General features: G+C 40.0%; 1 protein-coding gene across 1 annotated transcript in view; it reads right to left on the reverse strand.

Annotated features, from left to right (window-relative positions):
• Positions 1 to 1087: 1087 nt before the first annotated feature.
• LOC131191851 (O-acyltransferase like protein-like) overlaps positions 1088 to 25354 on the reverse strand; it is a 40984-nt gene continuing 16717 nt past the window's right edge. The window contains exons 7-15 of the mRNA XM_058170386.1: positions 20720 to 20822; positions 19390 to 19491; positions 17613 to 17778; positions 16243 to 16322; positions 14293 to 14406; positions 11341 to 11470; positions 5172 to 5358; positions 3107 to 3249; positions 1088 to 1329 (exon numbers count right to left, since the gene is read on the reverse strand). Coding sequence (XP_058026369.1) covers positions 1198 to 1329; positions 3107 to 3249; positions 5172 to 5358; positions 11341 to 11470; positions 14293 to 14406; positions 16243 to 16322; positions 17613 to 17778; positions 19390 to 19491; positions 20720 to 20822 — 1157 coding nt within the window. The 3' untranslated portion in view covers positions 1088 to 1197. The remainder of the gene's footprint in view (positions 1330 to 3106; positions 3250 to 5171; positions 5359 to 11340; positions 11471 to 14292; positions 14407 to 16242; positions 16323 to 17612; positions 17779 to 19389; positions 19492 to 20719; positions 20823 to 25354) is intronic.

Genomic DNA, 25354 nt, shown 5'->3' on the forward strand with positions numbered 1-25354 from the left:
CAAAGTAAATATATTCAACAAGTGGAACAGGAGAAGACCACTTCTAGTTAAACGAATAGATGTGAAAATAGAAATATCTACCCTGTTTCAGGGGTGAGTTCTACTTATCTTTACTACCGGTTCACATTGTGCCCACACTTGCCCCGTCACTCCACTCGTGCACATGCTCTTCTGCACATGCGCAGATAACTTTTGATGACCTTCGGGTCAGCGGGTGGGGCCTCCTACTGGTTTTACTACCAGTTCTACAGAACTGGTCCGAACTGGGGGCAACCCACCACTACCCTGTTTCCCCTGTTTCCCTGAAAATAAGACCCAACCAGTAAAAGAACATTTTTCAGGATGCTCATAATATAAGCCCTATCAAAATAAGTTAAGATTGTCAGCCAATGATAATAAGAAAAGTATATGCGTGTGCAGAGATAGATAGGCTGACAATGGAATTGAAAAAGAGGGAAGAATTGGAGTACTACTAAGTATGGAGTAGATGGTATATATGGCTAGAGAATAGGAGTAAAATTGCTGTGTAAGAACTATATAATATTGTTGATAATAGATTGTATTGTAGTTACGTGTAAATATAACTATAATCCAAACGACTGTATAATATAGGAGAGTGAACCATAGAAATAGAAATAGAATTTATGTAAATCTGAATGTTATGGATGATATTGATACCGACATGGAAGTGCTGTAATGAGTGAAAATGTGTGTTTTGTTTTTTAATGTTGAAAATGTTTCATAAAAATTAAAAAGAAAAAAGAAAGATTGTCAGCCAGATAGGTGCATTTAGTACCGTATTTCCCCCAAAATAAGACCTAACCAGAAAATAAACCCTAATGCATTTTTTGGAGCAAAAATTAATATAAGACCCGGTCTTATTTTCGGGGAAACACGGTAAGTGTAATCTAATCACACCTGATATATGGTAAAGGGAATATATAATCTTTTACTGTATATGGATCATATACTGCAATAATGTTATGCAACTTAATTTTATTTACTCCAAAATAATGCATGCTTACATATGAATATTAAAGTTTCTAGCTTTTATCCATGTGGATAGTGGAACCCACGGTGTTGAAATACAACATTTGGATGCACAATTCCCCTCCCCCACAAAAAAACTCCAATTTGGTTAGGTTCAGAAATTCCAGAAGAGGTCTGCACGATACCCCATCTTTCCATCTTGTTTTTCTAAAGCCTTGATCCATGTTGGTGCATGGAACCCAAAGACGTCTTTAACTTTTGCAGAGGAGTCTCAACCATCACTGTTAATGCCACTCCTACCATGAATGTCATCAGGCAGTGTCCAAGGAACAAGTAGAACTAAATGGACAAGCACAAACAAAATCAAAGCTGTTTGGTACGGTAAGGTATTAGCGGTTCTGAATGTTCAGCCATTGGAAGGGAAGCTTTAATTAAATAGTTGCCTTGAGGTAAGATGGGCAGCCTATAAATTTTATCAGTCAATCAATAGTTATGGTCAGTACAGGGAAACTTAGCTATAGGCAGTGCTGAATCAAAACAAGAGGATAAGAACAGGGAAAAGGAGACCTATTTCCAATATGCATATTTCATTCTTGAAATACACACATATACATACATGCGCACACACAAACTCTATCTATCTATCTATCTATCTATCTATCTATCTATCTATCTATCTATTTATCTATCATCTATCTATTATCTATCTATCTATCTATCTCTATCATCTATCATCTACTGTATCTATATTTACACAATATATAGGGCCGGGTTATCTATGGGACCGCCTACTGCTACCGACTGCCTCCCACTGACCTGTGCGCTCTCACAGAGAGGGACTCCTCAGGGTGCCGTCCACCAAGCAATGTCGGTTGGCGACCCCCAGGGGAAGGGCCTTCTCTGTGGGGGCTCCTACCCTCTGGAATGAACTTCCCACAGGACTCCGCCAACTTCCTGACCTTCGAACCTTTCGCCGTGAGCTGAAGACATATTTATTTATTCACGCAGGACTGGCATAGAATTTTAGACTTTATATGGTTTTAATTTTTAGTGGGTTTTATTGTTTTAAATATATTTTAATCTGGGCCAAATTGAATAAGTTTTTTAAATATTATTTTATCTTGTATTTATTTTGTTGTTCTGTTTTATCTGGCTGTAAACCGCCCTGAGTCCTTCGGGAGAAGAGCGGTATAAAAATCTAATAAAATAAAATAAATAAATAAATAAATAATAAATAAATAAATAAATAAATAAATATATACAGAGGTTGGTTTCAGCAGATTCTGACCAGTTCTGGAGACCGTTAGCAGAAATTCTGAGTAGTTCGGAGAACCGGCAGTAAAAATTCTGACTGGCCCCGCCCCCATCTATCCTCTGCCTCCCGAGTCCCAGCTGCCATAATGGGCACAGCCAATCCCAAAACATCAATATATCAGAAGGCAAACTATCTCAAAAGAATGTTCTTTACCCTCCAACTAGACCAGTGGTGGGTTTCAATTTTTTTTACTACCGGTTCTATGGGCGTGGCTTGGTGGGTGTGGCGTGGCTTGGTGGGTGTGGCATGGCTTGGTGGGTGTGGCAGGGGAAGGATAATGTAAAATCTCCATTCCCTCCCCACTCCAGAGGAAGAATATTGTAAAATCTCCATTCCCTCCCCAATCCATGGGAAGGTTCCTGCAAAATCCCCATTTCCTCCCGATCAGCTGGGACCTGAGGCAGAGAATAGATGGGGATGGGGCCAGTCAGAATTTTTACTACCAGTTCTGTGGGTGTGGCTTGGTGGGCGTGGCATGGCTTGGTGGGCGTGGCAGGGGAAGGATACTACAAAATCACCATTCCCTCTCCAATCCAGTGGAAGGTTCCTGCAAAATCCCCATTTCCTTCTGCTCAGCTGGGATTTGGGAGGCAGAGAATAAATGGGGGCAGGGCCAGTCAGAATTTTTACTACTGGTTCTCCAAACTACTCAAAATTTCCGCTATGGTTCTCCAGAACTGGTCAGAACCTGTTGAAACCCACCTCTGAACAAAACCTCTGGGGACCATCATAGCTTTTGGGCAGATCAATATGATCCTGGAAGCTGGTGCTTTCCTTTACATGTGTTTCTTGCACACTCACCATATTGATGTCTGAGTAATGTATCAAAGTTTCTTGAAGTCCATTATATAATAGGATCATCATTGGATGCACCAAATAGCAAGCATAGCTAATTCTTGCGACCACAATCCAAACACTCCATGAAAGTATTGTGTTGATGAATCCTGCCGGGGGAAATGAACACAAATCTGTAAGCAACAAGCTATAGTGGTTTTCCTCAAAGAGTAAAATAATTACTTTTTGGCGAGCTGGGGAATTCTGGGAATTGGTGTCCACATATTTTAAAGCTGTCAAGCTTGAGAAACCGTGACAGTAAATGTTAAACAGGAATGGGAAGAGAATTGAGTGCTGCTCTAACATTGGTGGTTATCCTCCGTTCTAGGCAGGATATTTTAGATACTTGTTGCAGGTAGCAGTAATGGGGGGGGGGTGTTTCTTGCCCCTTACTTCTGGTTTGTGAGTTTCCTAAATGTACCATGTTTCCCCCCAAAATAAGACCTTCTTGGATAATAAGCCCAATCGGGCTTTTGAGCACATACGCTAAAATAAGCTCCTCCCAAATAAGCCCTCCCCTGAAAATATTTAAACGCATGCGCAGCTGGTCTCCGCCATTTCCTCTGGTTAAGGTTAGGGAGACAGAGCTGGAAATCTGGTAAGACAGCAACAGGAGCCCCGTCTTGCTCACATACCCCAAAATAATAAGACCTAAGGCCAAGTGCTTATTTCGAGGTTCAAAAAATATAAGACAGGGTCTTATTTTGGGGGAAACATGGTATCCATGTGGCCAGTGGCTGATAGGGAATGTGGAATGAAACCTATCTGTGGCCTGATCCAGAATGGGTATCTTTGTGCCTCTTAAGCTCTTAAAGAATAACAATTTGTTCCCAAGGTGTACTTGTAAATGTTCTCAGCTAAACATCTCATGGAAAAATAAATAGATTTGGGACTTAGAGAGATCACAGTATGATGTAATTTGAACAACTGGTGGCCGAGTCTACATGTTTTCCTCTTACCTCTGGTGCTTTGTATCAGTGGTGGGTTTCAAATTTTTTTACTACTGGTTCTGTGGATGTGGCTTGGTGGGCATGTCATGGCTTGGTGGGCGTGACTTGGTGCGTGTGGCACGGGAAGGATACTGTAAAATCTCCATTCCCACCCTACTCCAGGGGAAGGTTACTGCAAAATTTCCATTTCCTCCTGATCAGCTGGGACTTGGGAGGCAGAGAATAGATGGGGGCGGGGCCAATCAGATTTTTTACTACCGGTTCTCCGAACTACTCAAAATTTCTGCTACCGGTTCTCCAGAACTGGTCAGAACCTGCTGAAACCCACCTCTGCTTTGTATCCTTTACAATGCAAGACTATATAAGGGGAATTTTTTTTGAGGGCATGAAAGTCATTCTGAGAACCTTGGTAATTGAAAAGAAGACCAAAAAATGCAAGAGAAAAAAAAAGAAACTCTTGGAAAGTATTTCTGGAGCATTTATAGCAAGAGGATCTCGTTATTTTTTATTGCTCCTTATTTTTCCAGTTCTGAAAGCCAGGTTCTAAGGTTCAACCTCAAAAAACCCACGCTAGGCTCAAATACTCATAGAGGTGGAAGGATATAAATGCACCTGCTCTCATTCTCAGCACCAAGCAAGATAAATCTTGCTTATGCTCATGTTTCAGTGGGGCAGGGGAGAAAAAGAACAAAAGTTGTTCTTAAACAACTTTTAGGGAGAAAGTAACGATTTGCGCTGTCCACAGTTATGCCTGACTCTAGTGGGCGGTGCTCATCTCTGTTTCCTAGCCAAGGGAGCCAGCATTGTCTGAAGACGCTTCTGTAGTCATGTCGCCAACATCACTCTATGCCAAAGCACAAGAAACCCTGTTACCTTCCCACTGAAGTTTTATTTATTTATCTACTTGCATTTGCATGCTTTCGAACTGCTAGGTGGATAGGAACTGAGGCAAGAATGGGAACTCACCCCTTCATGTGGTACTTGGGTCTCGAACTGCCCATCTTCCAGTTGACAGCTCAGCGTCTTAACTGCTAGCAGTTTCCATGTTTAAAAAAAGGCCCCTTTCTCCTTGGATATCATACCTCCATAGCCTTCCTCACAGGCAAAAATGATCCATCCTACAGCAATCGCCCAAAGCGTCCGATGAACAGCTTGATAAATGGCAAGTACAGGTGAATAGAAGCTGTGGGAGTCTTCTAAAGTGTAGGCCAAAGCAATCACCATTGACATGGAGATCAGGGCACAAAGCCAACCAATACAAGCCTGAACCTGCAGGAAGATGAGGAGAATGTACGGTACCTTTGTGCTCACTTTGGTTCTTATTATTATTATTATTTATTATTTATTGAATTTTTATACCGCCCTTCTCCCGAAGGACTCAGGGCGGTGTACAGCCGGAGATAAAATACAAAATATATACAATTAAAAACAAATTAAGACATAGCAAAATTACAAAACAGCTAATGATTAAAATTAAATTTAAAATATTTAAAAATATTAATAAAACCCCAATTTAAAATCAAAACTATTATGCCAGTCCCTAACACTTTGCAATACCTTAGTTTCAAATGAAGGTTGAGCCAGTCTCTTCTCCTCCTCTTTAGACAGTTTCTTCTGCCCTCCATTTTGAAAGACTTTTTGCTTCCCACCCTCAACTCTACAGATTGCTTACCTTCTATATACACCAGGGATCTGCAACCTTAAACACTCAGAGCCAACTGGACTCATTTCTCACAGAAAAGAAAACACCAGGAGCCACAAAACCCTTCTCATGCCTGACTATTTCTTGAGCAGCCACTAGCATATGTAGTTGAATTAAGTGTTCTGTTTTCTTCTGAAACTTTTCTTTTTTTGGATTTATCCATGGTTTTGGCCTACAGGGGGAAGGCTCAATAAATCGCGTGCTGGCAGGTGTCGCACATTGGCGGTTCTGACGCATAATTTGAGTGACAGGGAGACACAGCAGAGGGGTGAAAGAGCCACATGTGGCTCCAGAGCCGCAAGTTGCTGACCCCTGATATAGACTTTTCCTTTTTGATGTCATTCCCTGTAAACATCCCAAAAATTGCCATTGAATTTAAAATTTTAATGTGACAATAGGGAGACATTCTCAGATATGTGGGGAGTAATCCTACAAGCGCAATATTAGTTTATTGTTAAATTTAAATTCGATATAATAAATTTTGCTATCCATGTGGTCAAGATAAGAAGAGGGTTGACACTTTTGAACTTTGGCTTTGGAGGGAGTCCTCGACTTACGACCACAATTGAGCCCAAAATTTATGTTGCTAAGTGAGAAATTTGTTGAGTTTTGCCCCATTTTACCTGACTTTTGTTGCCCCATTTGTTAAGTGAATCACTGCAGTTGTTAAAAGTTAATCGTGTGTCTTCCCCATTGACTTCGCCTCTCAGAAGGTCGCAAAAGGGGATCACGTAACCTTGGGACGCTGCCACCGTCATAAATGTGAGTCAGTGTTTTCGAGCATCCGAACCTAAATCACGTGATCGCGGGGATGCTGCAATGGTTGTAAGTGTGAAAAATGGTTATTACGCACTTTTTTCAGTTGCCGTTGTAACTTCAAAATCACTAAATGAACTGTTGTAAGTAACTGTGGTATGTTGATCACTATCTGTAGATCACTGAACAATCAACCTAGACGTCTATGGCATAGGGCCGGGCTATTTACGGGACCGTCTACTGCTACCGAATACCTTTCACCGACCCGTGCGCTCTCACAGAGAGGGACTCCTCAGGGTGCCGTCAGCTAGGCAGTGCCGTCTGGCGACACCCAGGGGAAGGGCCTTCTCTGTGGGGGCTCCCACCCTTTGGAACGAGCTTCCCCCAGGACTTCGAACCTTTCCGAACCTTTGAACCTCCGAACCTTTCGCCGCGAGCTTAAAACTCATTTATTCATCTGCGCAGGACTGGACTAGATTTTAGATTTTAAATTTAAATTGGTTTTAATGGGTTTTATTATGTATACTGTTATTTTTAATTATTTGGCTATTTGGAATAAGTTTTTTAATGGATGTTTTATTTTGTATTTATATGTATTTTTATCTGCCTGTAAACCGCCCTGAGTCCCTAGGGAGATAGGGCGGTATATAAATACGAATAATAATAATAATAATAATAATAATAATAATAATAATAATAATAATAATAATTATTATTATTATTATTATTATTATTATTATTATTATTATTATTATTATTATTATTATTATTATTATTCTCAGCCATGCAGCTCATGGTTGTCCCAAAGGTGCTTTTTCAAGATGCAACTGGACTTTCTGGTTTTCCTTTGAAAACATTTCGCTTCTCATCCAAGAAGCTTCCTCAGCTCTGACTGGATGGGGGGAAATGGCCTCTTTAAGGGCCTCTGTAGCTCAGACTGGTAAGACAGTCTGTTATTAACAGCAGCTGCTTGCAATTACTGCAGGTTCTAGTCCCACCAGGCCCAAGGTTGACTCAGCCTTCCATCCTTTATAAGGTAGGTAAAACGAGGACCCAGATTGTTGGGGGCAATAAGTTGACTTTGTATATAATATACAAATGGATGAAGACAATTGCTTGACATAGTGTAAGCTGCCCTGAGTCTTCGGAGAAGGGCGGGATATAAATGCAAAAAAAAAAAAAAAAGGAAGAGCTGAAGAAGTTTCTTGGATGAGAAGAGAAACGTCTTCAAAGAAAAAAACAGAAAGTCCAGTTGCCTCTTGAAAAAACACCTTTGGGAAAATCAACCTAGAGTTCTCACTCAAGGTACAAATGACCGGTCTCAAATTATGCTAATTTGGACACTTTAGGTCAGGGGTCTCCAACCTTGGCAACTTTAAGACTTGTGGACTTCAACTCCCAGAGTTCCTCAGCCAGCAAAGCTGGCTGAGGAACTCTGGGAGTTGAAGTCCACAAGTCTTAAAGTTGTCAAGGTTGGAGACCCCTGCTTTAGGTGAGACCTGGTTCTCTGGAGAAAGTTCTGATGCTGGAAAAGATGGATGGGAAGATAATATTGTAATAAAAACTACAGATTCCTGCTTCAAATGCTGCTTTAGGTCTTAGTTTTTATTACCATCCTTTCGCCTCATGGTTCCACTACCCGTATTGATCTAGGCTACTTTTCTTTTCAAATTCCTCCTAATTCATAACATGCCTTCAACACATCTTTATGAGATCAAGAAGACTTTGCCCAAGGTAAAGATTCACATAACGTTTTAAATGACTCCAATATCAGGAATCACAGCTCCTCTCTTACTAGTCAAAATAAAATCCTCCAGGCATCTTCAATTAGTAGTTCATGCCAGTAAACTTCTACACACCTGACTCATCCTTCCTTTGTTTTGCCCAGGAGTGAGGTAGATTCCAACAGCTTGTAGAAATACAAGGAGCATTTCAATTGGAAATGATTCCATGAAAACAATCGATGCTTAGAGGGCAAGGAATGCTGTTTGACCATTGCATGGTGGAATAACAGAAAGATGAGACCAGACAACGGAAAGGAATAGCTTAGAAGATGCCTTGTAGGATAATATTCCATATATTTTATTGCAGATGGCACTTGTTGTTCTTAGTTTTCCCATATGGGAAGGAGGCTACCATATGAAAGTTGGAGAACTTCTGTTGTGACCCAGGTCCAAGTAGGTAGTAGTAAACGCAATCAGTTCAAAAACAAAGAGACTTTATTAGAACAGCTGAGAATTAACTCATTCTCAGCGAAGTCCAAACTAAATCAAAACAAATTCTTCATAACACAATTCTTCAGTCTTATCACCAACCTTGTTCTAATTAGGCAAACTGCCAAACGGCTTTTCTTGGCAAAAGTTCAAAAGCAGAAGATGCTGACAAGAAATAAATGCAGCAAGACAAGGAGTAAATCTATCAATGTTGTTTTCCGACAAAGAGCCCAAGAGCCGTTGCTGGTCTTTTAAGTCTTATGGGAGGGGTCAACCATCTCTTGGCCCTACTCCCGAGTCATCCTCTTGCTTGAGTTGCTCTTGCCTTCTGGCAGCTCTTCTCATGCATGCATTAGGAACAGGTTCCTCTTGTTCCTCTACCTCACTACTGTCAGCCTCTGGAGGCTCCGGAGTCCGCACATCACTCCCAGATGGCCGTGGCCCCATCTCTGCCTTTGACACAGAGCCCTCATCCGGGCCTTCCCCAGCCTCCAGGACTGTCCCATGTTCTTCCTCAGCCTCATCGCTGTCTGACTCCGTTGCCAGCACCGCAGGCTGCTGGTGGACCACAACACTACTATATGAAAGTTGGAGAATTTCTCTTTGACCCAGATTGCATGATGAACCAGAAGGAAGCCATGGTGGTCTACAACAGGGGTGTCAAACTCGAGTTCATTGAGGGTGGTGTTTGACCTTGGGAGGGTGAGGGGTATGGCCAGGGGGCATGGCCAACTCAACATCACTCATTGAGGCTCCGTTTTTGGCTCTGAGGATCTCCTGCAGCCTTCTGCCAGTGAAAATGGAGCATGCGGCCCTCCCAAGCTCCATTTTCATTGGGAGAGGGTTGCAGAAGGCTGTCACGGCCTAAAAACGGAACCCAGGAGGCCCGCATGTGACCCTCCCGAGCTCTGTTTTGTCTGGCAGAGGCACCATGCACCAGTCCTTCGCTGTTTCCAGGGTGGGCCCGTGGGCCAGATCTAAGCACCCTGCAGGCCGGATTTGGCCCATGGGCCTCGAGTTTGATATCCCTGATCTACAGTATTTGTACCAATGGTGGGTTGCCCCCAGTTTGGACCAGTTCTATAGAACTGGTAATAAAACTGGCGGAAGGCTCTGCCCACAGACCCGAATGTCATCAAAAGTGATCTGCGCATGCGCAGAAGAGCGCGGGCGGGCATGATGCAAACCAGTAGTAAACCCTGTGGGCTTACTATGGGCCTCTGTGGCTCAGACTGGTAAGACAGTCTGTTATTAACAGCAGCTGCCTGCAATTACTGCAGGTTCAAGCCCCACCAGGTCCAAGGTTGACTCAGCCTTCCATCCTTTATAAGGTAGGTAAAATGAGGACCCAGATTGTTGGGGGCAATAAGTTGACTTTGTATATAATATACAAATGGATGAAGACTATTGCTTAACACATTGTAAGCCGCCCTGAGTCTTCGGAGAAGGGCGGGATATAAATTCAAATAATAATAATAATAATAATAATAATAATAATAATAATAATAATAATAATAATAATAATAATAATAACAACAACAACAACCCTGATTTGTACATGGCATTGATAATACTATGGGAATGTGGGAACAGGAAGAAGGAAGACCATCTCATTTCATCTCATTTCCACATTCTGGATAGAGAGGACCATTGGTCTGAAAGAAGAATAAAAGAGGCCATTTATGTTAACATTGAGCTCTCAATGTTATCCCAATGGGACAGGGATAAGATACCTTCTATCTTTTGTCTACAACAAAATCCCTTCAGCAACTCCAAGAAGGACTCCTCCCCATTTGCACTCTGATCCAGGTGATCCTGAAGGCACAGATAAACCCACAAGTGTCCTCAAGAGCTCTCAGGGAGAGTGCTGATGACCAGATGAAATGCGAAGAAATGTGATCTTTCCAAGCCCCCACTCCCCATTCTGTCAGAACTAATTCTTTCATTGCCCCCGCCATCCTGCCAGAACCAATGAAGCTTCTTGGATGACAAGTGAAACATCTTCTTTTTCCTCAAGGAAAAAGCAGTCCAGTTTACTTTTGAAAAAGCACCTTTGAGAACTTCTCATTTTGTTAATAAAGAGGGATGATTGATAATGATAAGGGAAGATCCTACCCTTAAGGGTCAACTCTGTAAACCAGAGTATCAATTAGTTGTGACTATAGATAAGCAGATAGAGAATGAATCAAAATTTATTCAGAGGTGTGAGACTACACTATACTATCCTCCACTATAAATTTCTGAGACAGAGAACTTACGACAGGCTTTCATTCAAAGCATTCCTTCTTAAATAGGAAGCTGAAGACTGAAGTTTTAATTTACAGTTTGCAATTCATTCTTGTCCTCAGTAACAATAATAACCTGCCAACAACAGGACAAAGGTTCTAGGGAGCCCAATTTTATTTGAGCCATTTTATTTATTTATATATGTAATTCCCAACCCAATTTCAAACTGTCCTGATTGTTCTTCCCTAATCTGGTCCATTCTAGATTTGCATTTGACTTCAGGAATAGACCCATGCCAGCGAAATCAGTATGAACCCATTTTAAATTGTTTTGTTAAGCAGATCTTTCATTTACCTTGGTTCTGAGGATTGATGGTTGGTGGTGATCCATGAACAGTCCAAGAAATACACCAACTAGAAATGGACCATATCGGCAGTAAGGTTTCGAGTAATACTCTAGAAAATACATCACAGTGGACATTTGCCTGAAAGCAGAGTAAAAATTATTTTGGTGAAACTTAAATGGACAAAAAATAATATTATGCACTAAAGCTTGTTTGGTCAATGACTGTTGAAATTGTTTGAAATTAAATAACAATCAACAAATCTAATTAATATTATTGATGTTCACTCACAAACTGGCAAATGCAATAATACTGTTGTGAATAGAAAGACTTGACATGGTATACTTTTTAGAGATTTGGATTGAAATAAAAAACAATAAAACCACCTTTTTATCAGCTGTGGAACAATCACATTTTTTGTCTTTTAAAAAGGTAATTAAGAGAAAAGGATGTCTGTCAACTGTGAATTAAATGGAATAAATCTTCATGCATGCTATTTCTCATCTACTGATCCAGTTCTACAGAGGACTTATTGAGTCTGTCATCTGCACCTCCATAACTGTCTGGTTTGGCTTTGCAACCCAACAAGACAAACACAGACTTCAACAGATAATTAGAACTACAGAAAAAACAACTGCAACAATCTGCCTTCCATTGAGGATCTGTATACTGCATAAGTCAAAAAAAGACATAAATTGTTTCAACTTCTGTAAGTGTTGTACCTTGATGAAGGTATCTTTTATTTTATGTACACTGAGAGCATATGCACCAAGATAAATTCCTTGTGTGTCCAATCACACTTGGCCAATAAAAATTCTATTCTATTCTAAAAAGACGCTATAGGGCACTGCACACCAAAACAACTAGAGACAAGGACAGTTTTTCCCCGAACGCCACCAGTCTGCTTAACAATTAATTCCCACAACACTGTCAAACAATTTACTAAGACTGTATTACTATTATTCTTCGCTTCCTTACTAGTATCTATCTCTTCCCGCTTATTACTATAACCATGTTGCTTGTATCTTTCAATTATATTGTTTTTATTTGTTTCCTAGTACGATTTGATAGCTTATTAGTAACTCTGACTATCACTAAGTGTTGTATCTTTTTATCCTTGATGAATGTATTTTATTCTCCTTATGTACACTGAGAGCATATACACCAAAGACAAATTCCTTGTGTGTCCAAACACACTTGGCCAATAAAGAATTCTATTCTCTTCTATTCTCTTCTAGAGATGCCAATTTTTGTTTTAAAAAAATCTGAAGGATTAGTTCAGACTGAACAACTAACTTTCCTGGAAAACTTCCTTTCTTAGCAAGGATCAAAGGTTGTAAGGCTGTCCTGAATATTTTTTCTTTTCTCTTTCTTAGGAACTATCCAAGCATTTCATGGTTCTTGCTTCTTGATTCTCAGATCTTAACTTTAATCATTACTAATGATGGTGAATGTTTGGTAATTGCCTCTTCTAAGATTAAATAAACGCTTTGGAAGAGGGTGGATAATTTACACTAATTGCCTCACCCGTGAGTCAATTTCATCTCCTCACAAAATTCTAGTACTCATGCAAATAACATCCAATTGTGTTAAAAATAATGATGTTGCAAACAGTTCCACATTCTTCAATTGGAGATATAGAACTTTCTGGTCTCCAAATCTCACTTTAGATATGAATGTAAATCAGATGGGGCAGTGGTGAAATCCTCCGGGTTTTGCCACTGGTTCGCTACCCATGCACGGGCAGTGCATACCAAATGCTTGCTGTGTGCACATGCATGGTGTGTGCCAAATGCGCACTGCGCGTGGAAAAAGGATGCTTAAGAAGGTAAGTGGAACAGCGAGGGGGGGGGAACAGTTGTGCTGCCAGATTTACATTCGCTAGAAAGCAGGATTTCCAGCAGAATATGAATCACGTAGCACAGCTGATTATTGGAAATACCGGTTCGCCTGAACTGGTAGCTTTTATTACTATTTTATTATTCACCTGAACTGGTGTGAACCAGTAGCATTTCACCCCTGAGATGGGGGCACCTTAGTTGGAACCAGTTTTTTATTTTTATTTTATTTTATTTATTTCATCAAGCATGTATTTTATGACAGATACAAGTATAAACATAATTATAAATACATGTAAAGGATATGAATAAATGAAAGAAAACATTAGGACAGGGACTGTAGGTGTGCTGGTGTGCTTATGCACGCCCCTTACAGACTCTTAGGAATGGGGTGAGGTCTACAGTACATAGTCTAAGGTTAAAGTTTTGGGGATTTGGGGAAGAACCCACAGAGTCAGGTAGTGCATTCCAGGCGTTGATAATTCTGTTACTGAAGTCGTATTTTCTGCAGTCTAGTTTGGATCAGTTTACCATGAGTTTGTATCTATTGTGTGCTCTTGTATTGTTTTGGTTGAAGCTGCAGTATTCATTGGCTGGTAGGACATTGTAGCAGATGATTTTATGTACTATGCTTAGGCCAGACCAAAGACGGCAAAGTTCTAAGTTTTCTAAGCCCAAAATTTCGAGTCTGGTGGCATAAGGTATTTTGTTGCGAGCAGAGGAGTGGAGGAGTTCAAGTCTTCCAAATTCCTAACCGCAGTCTGCATTTAATCTTGAAGGTCATGAATACCTTAGTGTATGAGTGAGAGTTAGAGAGAGAGAGACAGAGCAAACAAGAGTATTTGTCCCTTGTTCTATTTTGAATTATTTCAAATTTTGCTCTAATGATATTCAGTCCTAACCAAACCTCTGACTTTTTATAATGTTAACTTTTTTTCAGGTTCAAGAATGTCTTTTAACCTCAGCCATAGCAACTCTTTCTTTATTCTCTATGTCCCTATTTCTTCCTACCAACTTTCCCCTTTTCCCTATTCCAGGAAAGATTCAACTCAAGTTCACAAACAAATTTTGGATTCCTGTCAATAAGAGAGCAACTACGAAGGAAACCATTTTAAAGCACCTTACCTCATATCATGTGGGTTTGCTACTGGAAGCCGGTAGAAGAATGAAAGCAGAGCTGTAGCTGTAAACGTTGCCAGGAAGAGAAAAGTCCCTGAGATGACAAGCCAGCATTTCCTTCTGCCAAAATAAAAAGAAACAGAAGCAACCGATGAAAATGTTTCATCTGTGGACCTAGAGGCCTACTTTCATGCTTTTTGCATGTGGCTCTTAATCCAGAAAAACAGGATTATTCATTTTTCTGCTGTGAATAGAATGAGGGTCTACAATTTTTTGCTTCTGGACATGCCCACCACATATGATAATACGATTCTCGTATCTGGTGGGATTTCCAACATTTAGCTGATTTATCTTTAAACATTTTTGCCAATTTTTCAGGTAGCATGTGCCATCTTTAAAACTACTGGATTAAAATTAAAATATGTTTAGAAGAAATGATGCAACAACATACAGATTTAAAACCTGAACTGTTCCTATTGGGTATCCTACCAGAGGAATTTAGTAAAGAAAATATATATTTGATTATACATGTAATAACTGCAGCGAGGATAGTATTTGCGCAAAGATGGAAAGCTGAGAAAATCCCTAAAGAGGGAGAAGTAATTAAGAAAATATTGGATTGTGCAGAAATGAATAGATTGACTTTGACAATTAAAGAAAGAGAGGAATCTGAATATTTTAAGATATGGGGACAATTTTACCATTGGTTAGAGAAGAAATATATATATAGGGTAATGTGGTAATGAAACATGGGAAGAAGAAAGAGGAGAGAGAAGATTGATAAATGTATTAATAGTAAAGCAAGAAAAGTAGGAGAAATGTTACAATAAATGGAACGATGACATTATGAAATGATTGACATTAGGGGAACACGAAGACACAAAAGATGTACCCAGATGACACACTGAATGACTGATTATGTACTGTATGTTTGTTTGTTTATAAAATAAAAAAAAACTTTTGCAAGAAAAAAAAGAATGAGGATGTATACTTGTTTTTTTTTTTGCAATGGACCCAAAATGGGGTCTTTTGGAAAACCACCAAAGTGACAAATGAAATGTTCATTTGTCGCAAAGGTGGTTTTCCAAAAGACAACTGGACTTCCTTGGTCTCTGAGTCCTTCGGGAGAAAGGTGGTATAAAAATCTAATAAATCTAAATCTAAATCTAAATCTCTACTAAGAAAGTCCAGTTGCCTTTTGGAAAAACCACCTTTGGGACAACCATGACCTGGATGATTGAGAATCTCCATAGACGAAAGGGCCTCTGGTGGCTCAGCAGACTAAGTCTGTCTGTTATTAACACAGCTGCTTGCAATTACTGCAGGTTCAAGTCCCACCAGGCCCAAGGTTGACTCAGCCGTCCATCCTTTATAAGGTAGGTAAAATGAGGACCCAGATTGTTGGGGGGGGCAATAAGTTGACTTTGTATATAATGTACAAATGGATGAAGACTATTGCTTAACATAGTGTAAGCTGCCCTGAGCCTTCGGAGAAGGGCGGGATATAAATTCAAATTAAAAAAAAATGTGCCTTTGTTCTAAGAAAAAATGCATAGAAAAATCACATAGGACCTTCACTCATAACCATTTGCAGTAAATAGGGTGGGGATTTCCTATCCACCAACAGAGTTACCTTGAGGTGTCCTTAGTGCTCTCTGAACTTGGTTGTTTTCTTGCAGACATTTCATTGCCAAACTAGGTAACATCCTCAGTACTACTAAGGAATGGGGTTTTCTCTCACTTTATATTCTAGTAGATTGCCCTATTGGCGGGAATGGTTTTGGAGGTTGTTTGGTTGGACTGTTAGCTTGTTTGGCAGTTCCTTGATTGGGGTATTGTTACTTTGAGGGGCTGCCATTTCCCCTCAGATATTTCTAAAGAACAAGACAACTAGATATTTATATTTACATTTATTTCAGTATTAAGGACAGTGACAGGTTCTCGCAAAATACTCACCTGCTGGAAAGAAAGACTAGCAAGGGTGTTATGAAATAAAACTGGAAATCATTTGCAAGATACCATGTCCATCCATTACACTGAAAAGCATATAGAAAACGTACATTTTGAAAATAGGCAGCTGTATAAATAAAGACAGACTATATGCACGAAGGACATTTTTGTTTCTATGTTTTAAGTTGCTCTATGGTACAGTTGTTGATTTTCCAGGATTAAGGGGAGAATCAAGGGATATCCCCATAGCTATTCCGTTTTTAATTTTTAGAAGAAAGGTTGCTAGGCCTGAAGTCTCCCTAGAAAGGATAGCCTATTATTTGGCAGCCTTTTCCCCAGTGGTGAAATCAAATTTTTTTTACTACCAGTTCTGTGAGCGTGGCTTGGTGGGCGTGGTGGCGGCTTGGTGGGCATGGCTTGATGGGCGTGGCAGGGGAAGGATACTGCAAAATCCCCTTCCTTCCCCACTCTGGGGCCAGTGAGAGGTGGTATTTGCCAGTTCTCCAAACTACTCAAAATTTCCGCTACCTGGTTCTCCAAACTGCTCAAAATTTCTGCTACCGGTTCTTCAGAACCTGTCAGAACCTGCTGGATTTCACCCCTGCCTTTCCCTTAACATAGGGATGCCCTACCTTGGCAACTTTAAGATTTATAGACTTCAATTCCCAGAATTCTCCAGCCAGCATGAGGAATTCTGGGAGCTGAAGGCTACAGGTCTTAAAGTTGCCAAGGTTATACACCCCTCCCTTAACAGATGATTTCATTCTTTGTTTAAACTTTTCTTGCAAAGGGTAAGCAATATTTCTTAATACTATAGTTCAAAGTACAGATTGATCCACCCAATTTTTCTTCCGCTTGATTCATAAAAAACTTTTCCTTGTGCATCTAATCAACATTCAATTAAGATTTATTTAAAAATGTCCTCCCAGTTCATTTCTAAAGCACACACGTGCATAAGAGCACAAGCGTGCCTACCGTTCCTGTCCTATTGTTTCCTTTTGTTATATCCAATTAATATAGTTTTTACATACTCATACTTATATATATGCTTATATATTGTATAGTTATTACATGCTTATGCTTATATATACTGTGTGACCAATAAAATAAATAAATAAATTTTATTATGCATCTTGAGGCATTAGACATGATGGACACATTCAGGGCTTATTCTATGACCTAGATTTTACATTATATAAAAGATTTAGTCATCCGTTCAGCTGTTGACCATCCTATATGTATGAGTATTTTGCCAATGGCTGATGAGTCACTCGCGATTTCTTCTCTTTTCTGCCCGCAACCACAATCAAGAGGACTGGAGGAGAAATTCATGGAAACCAGGACAAATTGTTGGCATTCCATTGTCGAAAACTTACCATCTCGGGTCCAGCAATGAAGTTGTTTATCAACAATAAGTTGGTCCACCACATTCTTCTACAATTCTCCACCTCAAGTTTCAAGAACTCCCACAGTGCTCCCCACGGAGTAACAGAATACAACCCAACCAAAAGACACACAGAATACATATGGAGTGGCTGAAGTCTACAAATGCAATGACAGTAAAAAAGAGTCAATTTATCGTGAGCTTTATAGCTGATTCCCCTTTAGAGCAGGAGTCTCCAACCTTGGCAACTTTAAGACTTGTGGACTTCAACTCCCAGAGTTCCTCAGCCAGCAAAGCTGGCTGAGGAACTCAGTGAATTGAAGTCCACAAGTCTTAAAGTTGCCAAGGTTGGAGACCCCTGCTTTACAGAGGTGCCTGTGAGGTGTAGTTGAAAAAAGTCAAGAAGCCTGGTATGTATTTGTATGGGCACTGTAAAGCACATAAAACCAGGTGAATTGGCTCAAATTGCACCACTGTGACGGCTATTTTGACTTTTTTTCAACCACTCTTTCAACTTTTTCAATACTCCCAACCCTTTAACAATAGCAATAGCACTTAGACTTATATACCGCTTTACAGTGCTTTACAGCCCTCTCTAAGAGTTTACAGAGTCAGCCTATCGCCCTCAACAATCTGGGTCCTCATTTTACCCACCTCGGAAAGATGGAAGGCTGAGTCAACCTTGAGCCTGGTAAGATTCAATCTGCCAAATTGTAGTCAGCCAGTAGTTAGCAGAAGTAGCCTGCAGTACTGCATTCTAACCACCGTGTGTGTGTGCCACCGTGGCTTTAACTTATCTCCATATACCAAAGTGTATTTATTAATCTGCACTGCTATTCTTATTGTTCCCATCATCCATCTCCTTCCACTTATGACTGCATGACGGTAACTTTGTTGCTTGTATCCTTACGCTTTATATTGATATTGATTGTTTCCTGATTGCTTATTTGTAGCCTATAGCTATCATTAAGTGTTGTATTATTAAGTGTTAAATTTGTACCCTATGACTATCATTAAGTGTTGTACCTTGTAAGTGTAAATGTTGTACCTTGATGAAGGTATCTTTTCTTTTACGTACACTGAGAGCATATGCACCAAGACAAATTCCTTGTGTGTCCAGTCACACTTAGCCAATAAAATTCTATCCTATCCTATCCTATCCTATCCTATCCTATCCTATCCAATCCTATTAATTTAACTTTTTAGATTTAGAATGTGTAAGTTGGTAGTAGGGTGGCCTAGTATGCCATAATGTATCAGAGTAATATATGTGTGTATTCAAGCAGTGTAAATGGAAATCTGGTCATTTTTCTAAGTACTATCCAAATTTTTTTGGTGGACATCCAGTGCGCCGATAACTACTGGAACCAGATCTTGATATTGTGTGAACTTCAGCTGACTGCCTTCTATTCTACTATCCCCTAGTATTGCTATATCAATTAATTACACTTTCTTCTTTCAACCACAGTTATATCTGTTATGAGCCACAACTTTATCAGTCTGTATTCGGAAATCCCACAGTATTTTAACTTCCTCATTTTTTACTACTTTTTCAATTGTATTTTGCAAATGAAAATTGTTCTCCCCAGAATTTTCCAAATGAACATGCTAATACACTTGTGCTTCCTTTTATAACATTCCCAAATCATGTGTGCTGTCTGTCAACACAACATGCAAAGGAGGAAAAAGAACTCCATGTCCACTTTGCCAGGCAAAACTAAAACCCTCTTTATCAAACCGTTGCAAAAGAAAATTTTTGTAGCTTGTACCGGAGAAATCGATTCCATAAGTATTTCAAGGCAATGCAAAAGTTAACATCTTTTCCTGAGCAATTTACCATCTTCAGAAATGACCAGGAGCTTAATAAGCCACTAGAAGGAAAGGAAATCATATTAAATTTAACACTTTTGTTTTTCAAAGCTTGTTTCTTCCTCATGCTTTCTTATATAACTGTATAGTTGATGAAAACAACACAAAATTAGTCACGTGTTATTGGAAAGAACTTCTTGCTTGAAAAGCAAATAGTCTAACTTCATAATGCCAGTTATGGCAGAAATAATTTCTCCCAAATTAATTCAATGCCAATAAATAAGGGTGGGTTTAGAAGAATTTCTTTTAACATTATTTGATATCCCTTTGATAAATATTACCGGCAATCTTAGAACAGACCTTTGTTGAAATTAGACTGTAGGTGTTGTTGAAATGTAAAAATGGTGGCCATGACAGTGCAGTTGAAACTCTGGCCAGTTTGGGTGAACGTTATGCAACACACATTATAAGTAGGAGGAGCTTCAGTCATATCATTGTATCTGCCATCTTGATTTTTTAAAAAAATATCCTATGGATAAAAAGGTAAAGGTTCCCCTTGCACATATGTGCTAGTCGTTCACAATTCTAGGGGGTGGTGCTCATCTCCGTTTCAAAGCCGAAGAGCAGTGCTGTCTGAAGACATCTCGGTAGTCATGTGGCCAGCATGATTAAACGCCAAAGGCGCACGGAACACTGTTACTTTCCCACCAAAGGTGGTCCCTATTTTTCTACTTGCATTTTTTACTTGCTTTCTAAATGCTAGGTTGGCAAAAGCTGGGACAAGTAACAGGAGCTCACCCCGTTACACGACACTAGAGGTTCGAATCGTTGAACTGCAGACCTTTTGATTGACAAGCTCAGTGTCTTAGCCACTGAGCCACTGCATCCCTCTATCCTATGGATACTCCTGGTCAAATTATGTGCAGAGACTTATCTGATTCCAGTAGCTAATGAATTGATATTTTAAATAATGAAACTGCATGAGCATATTAAATAGTTGGACAATTCAAGTCATTAATATACAAGAAAACTGAAAATAACCCTTTTGGAAATTTGATAGAGAGATTCTTCCTCCCCCCACCCGCCCATTGTACAAATTCATGATTAACTTGTATCATTTAATCAATGGAACCGTTGGTACTGAAATGTCTTTCTTTGCAGACAATGCAAGTTATCTTGTTATGAGTTATTAGGACACTGAACGCACACATATCCACATGGGAAACTTAAATGTGTCATAAATAGATAGGTGTGTGGAAGGGTGGAAATTACTGCTAATATTTGACTTACCTAATGATGAAAAATGTGTCAACACCTAAATAAAATGGTCCACTTCGAGAATATATGTAGATAGGGTTTTTTAGTACTTTAGCCTCCAATTCCAGTGCATTATCTGTAGCAACACACATAAAAATAAAGTATAGGTAGGGATTTTGGGAGAGATGTTTTATCAAATCCTTTTATTTTTAAACATACAGGGACTTGTAGATCGAATCATAACAATTGGTAGACAATTGTTGGTAGACAATTGCTCCCAATCTGCCTTCCATTGAGGACCTGTATACTGCACGAGTCAAAAAGAGAGCTGTGAAAATATTTACAGATCCCTCACATTCTGGACATAAATCGTTTCAACTCCTACCTTCAAAACGACACTATAGAGCCCTGCACACCAGAACAACTATACAAAAGAACAGTTTCTTTCCAAACGCCATCACTCTGCTAAACAAATAATTCCCTCAACACTGTCAAACTATTTACTAAATCTGCACTACTATTAATCTTCTCATCGTTCCCATCACCCATCTCCTTCCATTTATGACTGTATGACTGTAACTTTGTTGCTTGTATCCTTATGATTTATATGGATATTGATTGGTTCCTGATTGCTTATTTGTACCCTATGACTATCATTAAGTGTTATACCTTAGAATTCTTTTCTTTTATATATACTGAGAGCATATGCACCAAGACAAATTCCTTGTGTGTCCAATCACATTTGGTCAATAAAAAGTTCTATTTTCTTCTCTTCTATTCTATCTTCACAACATCAGGTGTAATCATTAAAAAAAACTATTTATTTTAAGCATTTTTAAAATCTCAGATGTTATCTATCTTTAAGCAGCTATGTCTGCTTGGAAAAGAAGCCAAAGCTGGATGGATTCTGTCTCTGGAGCTTAATGGCCCCTTTGAGAAATAGGAACATAGAACGTAGAATAATAGATCTGGAAGGGACCTTGGAGGTCTTCTAGTCCAACCTACTGCTCGAGCAGGAAACCCTACACCATTTCAGACAAATTGTACAATCTCTTCTTAAAAACGTCCAGTGATGGAGCACCCACAACTTTTGGAGGCAAGCTGTTCCACTTTTTCATAGGTATGTCTGTTCACAAAAGATTGACATTTAATAATAACAATAACAATAACAATAACAATAACAATTATTATTATTATTATTATTATTATTATTTAATTTCTATACTGCCCTTCTCCCAAAGGACTCAGGGCGGTTTCCAGCCAGGTAAAAACACAATAAAACATACAATATACAATCAATATACAGTTAAAAAAAAACCATTAAAAACCTATTCAATTTGGCCCATAAATTAAAATACACACTAAACCCCTAAAAACCATAAAAACCCCATTAAAATTACTAATCATTTTATGCCAGCCCTGCGCGGAAGAATAAATACGTCTTCAGCTCGTGGTGAAAGGTCCGGAGGTCAGGAAGCTGTCGAAGTCCTGGGGGAAGCTCATTCCAGAGTGTAGGTGCCCCCACAGAGAAGGCTCTCCCCCTGGGGGTCGCCAGCCGACATTGTCTGGCTGACGGCACCCTGAGGAGGCCCTCCCTATGGGAGCGCACAGGTCGATGGGAGGCAAACGGTAGCAGCAGGCGGTCCCGTAAATAACCCGGTCCTAAGCCATGGAGCGCTTGATTTAGTTATCAATCCAATCTGCAACTTACAAGAAATTCTGGAACTGCCTCTTTACTGATGTGTATAAAATCCCAAGCACAAGCTGTCATCCGATGTCACCTGAGCTGAAATTGTCTCATATAGTAGCACTTTTAGAACATTTCGTTCTTCCTCTTGTCCTTTTTTTGCCTGGAGCAGGTTTTAAGAGCACATGGAAATGGTGGCTACATTGGAATAGGCATAATCACTTCCCACATAGCCAAATAAATCATTGCCCTGTATATTTTTTCTAAAAAGGTAGAGGTGTGGTTCAGCTGTATTTTGAAATTCTGATATAAATCTTATAAAGAATTTTTTTTAAAAAATATATATATATATTTTCATTGTGCGAAATACAACTTATGCTCGAGCAATACGGAAGGAACCCTACTACAGGCAGTTCTCAACTTACAACAATTCATTTCACTGTTCACTCTAGAAAGAGTGCAGAGAACAGTTCACTCTAGAAAGAGTGCAGAGAAGAGCAACAAAGATGATTAGGGGACTGGAGGCTAAAACATATGAAGAACAGTTGCAGGAACTGGGTATGTCTAGTTTAATGGAAAGCAGGACTAGGGGAGACATGATAGCTGTGTTCCAGTATCTCAGGGGCTGCCACAAAGAAGAGGGGAGGGTCAACCTATTCTCCAAAGCACCTTAAAGCAGGACAAGAAGCAATGGGTGGAAACTAATCAAGGGGAGAAGCAACTTAGAACTAAGGAGAAATTTCCTGGCATAGAACAATTAATCAGTGGAACAACTTGCCTTCAGAAGTTGTGAATGCTGCAACACTGGAAGTTTTAAGAGGATGTTGGATAACCATTTGTCTGAAGTGGTGTAGGGTTTCCTGCCTGGGCAAGAGGTTGGACTAGAAGACCTCCAAAGTCCCTTCCAACTCTGTTCTATTCTATTCTATTCTATTCTATTCTATTCTATTCTATTCTATTTATTTATTTATTTATTTAATTGTATTTTTATACCACCCTATCTCCCAGGGGACTCAGGGCAGTTTACAGCCTAATAAAAACATACATATAAATACAAAATAAAACACCAATTAAAAAACTTATTAAATAAGGCCGAATATTAAAAAATTGCAATAAAATAATAAAACCCCATTAAAACCAAATTTAAAATTCTAGTCCAGTCCTATGCAAATAAATAGATGTGTCTTAAGCTCGCGGCGAAAGGTTCGAAGGTCAGGAAGTTGGCAAAGTCCTGGGGGAAGTTCGTTCCAGAGGGTGGGAGCCCCCACAGAAAAGGCCCTTCCCCTGGGTGTCGCCAGTCGGCACTGCCTGGCTGACGGCACCCTGAGGAGTCCCTCCCTGTGAGAGCGCACGGGTCGGTGGGAGGCAATCGGTGGCAGCAGACGGTTCCGTAGGTAACCCAGCCCTATGCCATGGAGCGCTTTGAAGATAGTTACCAAAATCTTGAAGTGCACCCAAAAGGCCACAGGTAGCAAGTGCAGTCTGCGCAGGAGAGGTGTCACATGGGAGCCACGAGGGGCTCCCTCTATCACCCGTGCAGCCGCATTCTGGACCAACTGGAGCCTCCGGGTGCTCTTCAAGGGGAGCCCCATGTAGAGAGCATTGCAGTAATCCAGACGAGATGTCACGAGAGCATGAGTGACCGTGCATAGGGCATCCCGGTCTAGAAAGGGGCTATTCTATTCTATTCTATTCTATTCTAATTTAGTTATCATTCAAAGTTACAACATCATTGAAAAAAGTGACTTATGATCATTTTTCACACTGCAGCATTCCCATAGTCATGTGATCAAGGGATGGCTTTCATCCAGAGCTCTTACAGAGGAAAAAAAGATAAAACATAAGTTACTGCCTAACGGATAGACTGCAACCTGATCTGGATGTTCCACAAAATTATGCTGATAAACTTTGTTCATATGTGAAAAGATCTGCTGGAGGCACCTTAAGACCATTAACCAACAAGTCACAGCCTATCAACTACAATCCAGAATATTAACTATGAAATACAAACAATGCTTTTAAAAGTTAAAAAAAACACCTCTGATGATTGGGCGGCTCAGCTGGGATCGTCAGAACCCTTTAAATGCATTTTTTCTACAACCTCTTTGGCCGAAGAGGTTGTAAAAAAAAAAAGCTTTTAAAAGGCTCCTCTGGTGATCCCAGCTGAGTTGCCTGATCGCCAAAACCTTTTAAAAGAATGTCTTCGGCCGAAGAGCTTGTAGAAAAAATGCTTTTAAAAAGTTCTGGCAATCAGGTGACTCAGCTGGGATCATCAGAACCCTTTAAAAGCCTTTTTTCCTCTGGCGATCCCAGCTGAGTTGCCTGATCATCACAGCCGAAGAGGTTGTAGAAAAAAATGCTTTTAAAAGTTAAAAAAAAAAGTTGGCCATGCCCACCCAATTACATTACCCCCACCAAGCCACACCCACAGAACCGGTAATAACAAATGTTACATTTCACCCCTGCCCCGTGAGGCCTATTTTTGGCCTCTCCGGCCTCCAGAACCACTCTGCCGGCCAAAAACAGGCCGCGCGGAGGCCCTGGCAGGCCAGTCCTTTGACATTTCCAGGCCAGCCCCATGGGCCAGATTTAAGCACCTCACGGGCCACATTTGGCCCATAGGCCTTGAGTTTGACACCCCTGTCCAAGACCCATATAATCTGAGATTCTCTTTTTGTGATCAAGATTGTTAGATATTGAGGACATCATTTTCTGCCATTTTAGCTGAGAATTGGATGAAAACAATACTATAGGTCTTAAAGCAGCAATGTCCCAAGCCCAGCTTCACCTGTATGCGATGAAGCACAACTACTTCATAGCCCTCAGTGTAATGTATCTTTAAAAGTTTTGGCGGGAAAAAAGCACGTTGCTGATTGGTTGAAGCCACCGGCTAAACTGTATATAAAGAGAGGTTTTTCCCAGCCCGCGTTGCTGGGTTCACCCTATAGTAAAGAGCTGTTGTCACAATCCTGGTCTCCTGC

Source organism: Ahaetulla prasina, chromosome 2 (assembly GCF_028640845.1).
Source record: "Ahaetulla prasina isolate Xishuangbanna chromosome 2, ASM2864084v1, whole genome shotgun sequence".
NCBI lineage: Eukaryota > Metazoa > Chordata > Lepidosauria > Squamata > Colubridae > Ahaetulla > Ahaetulla prasina.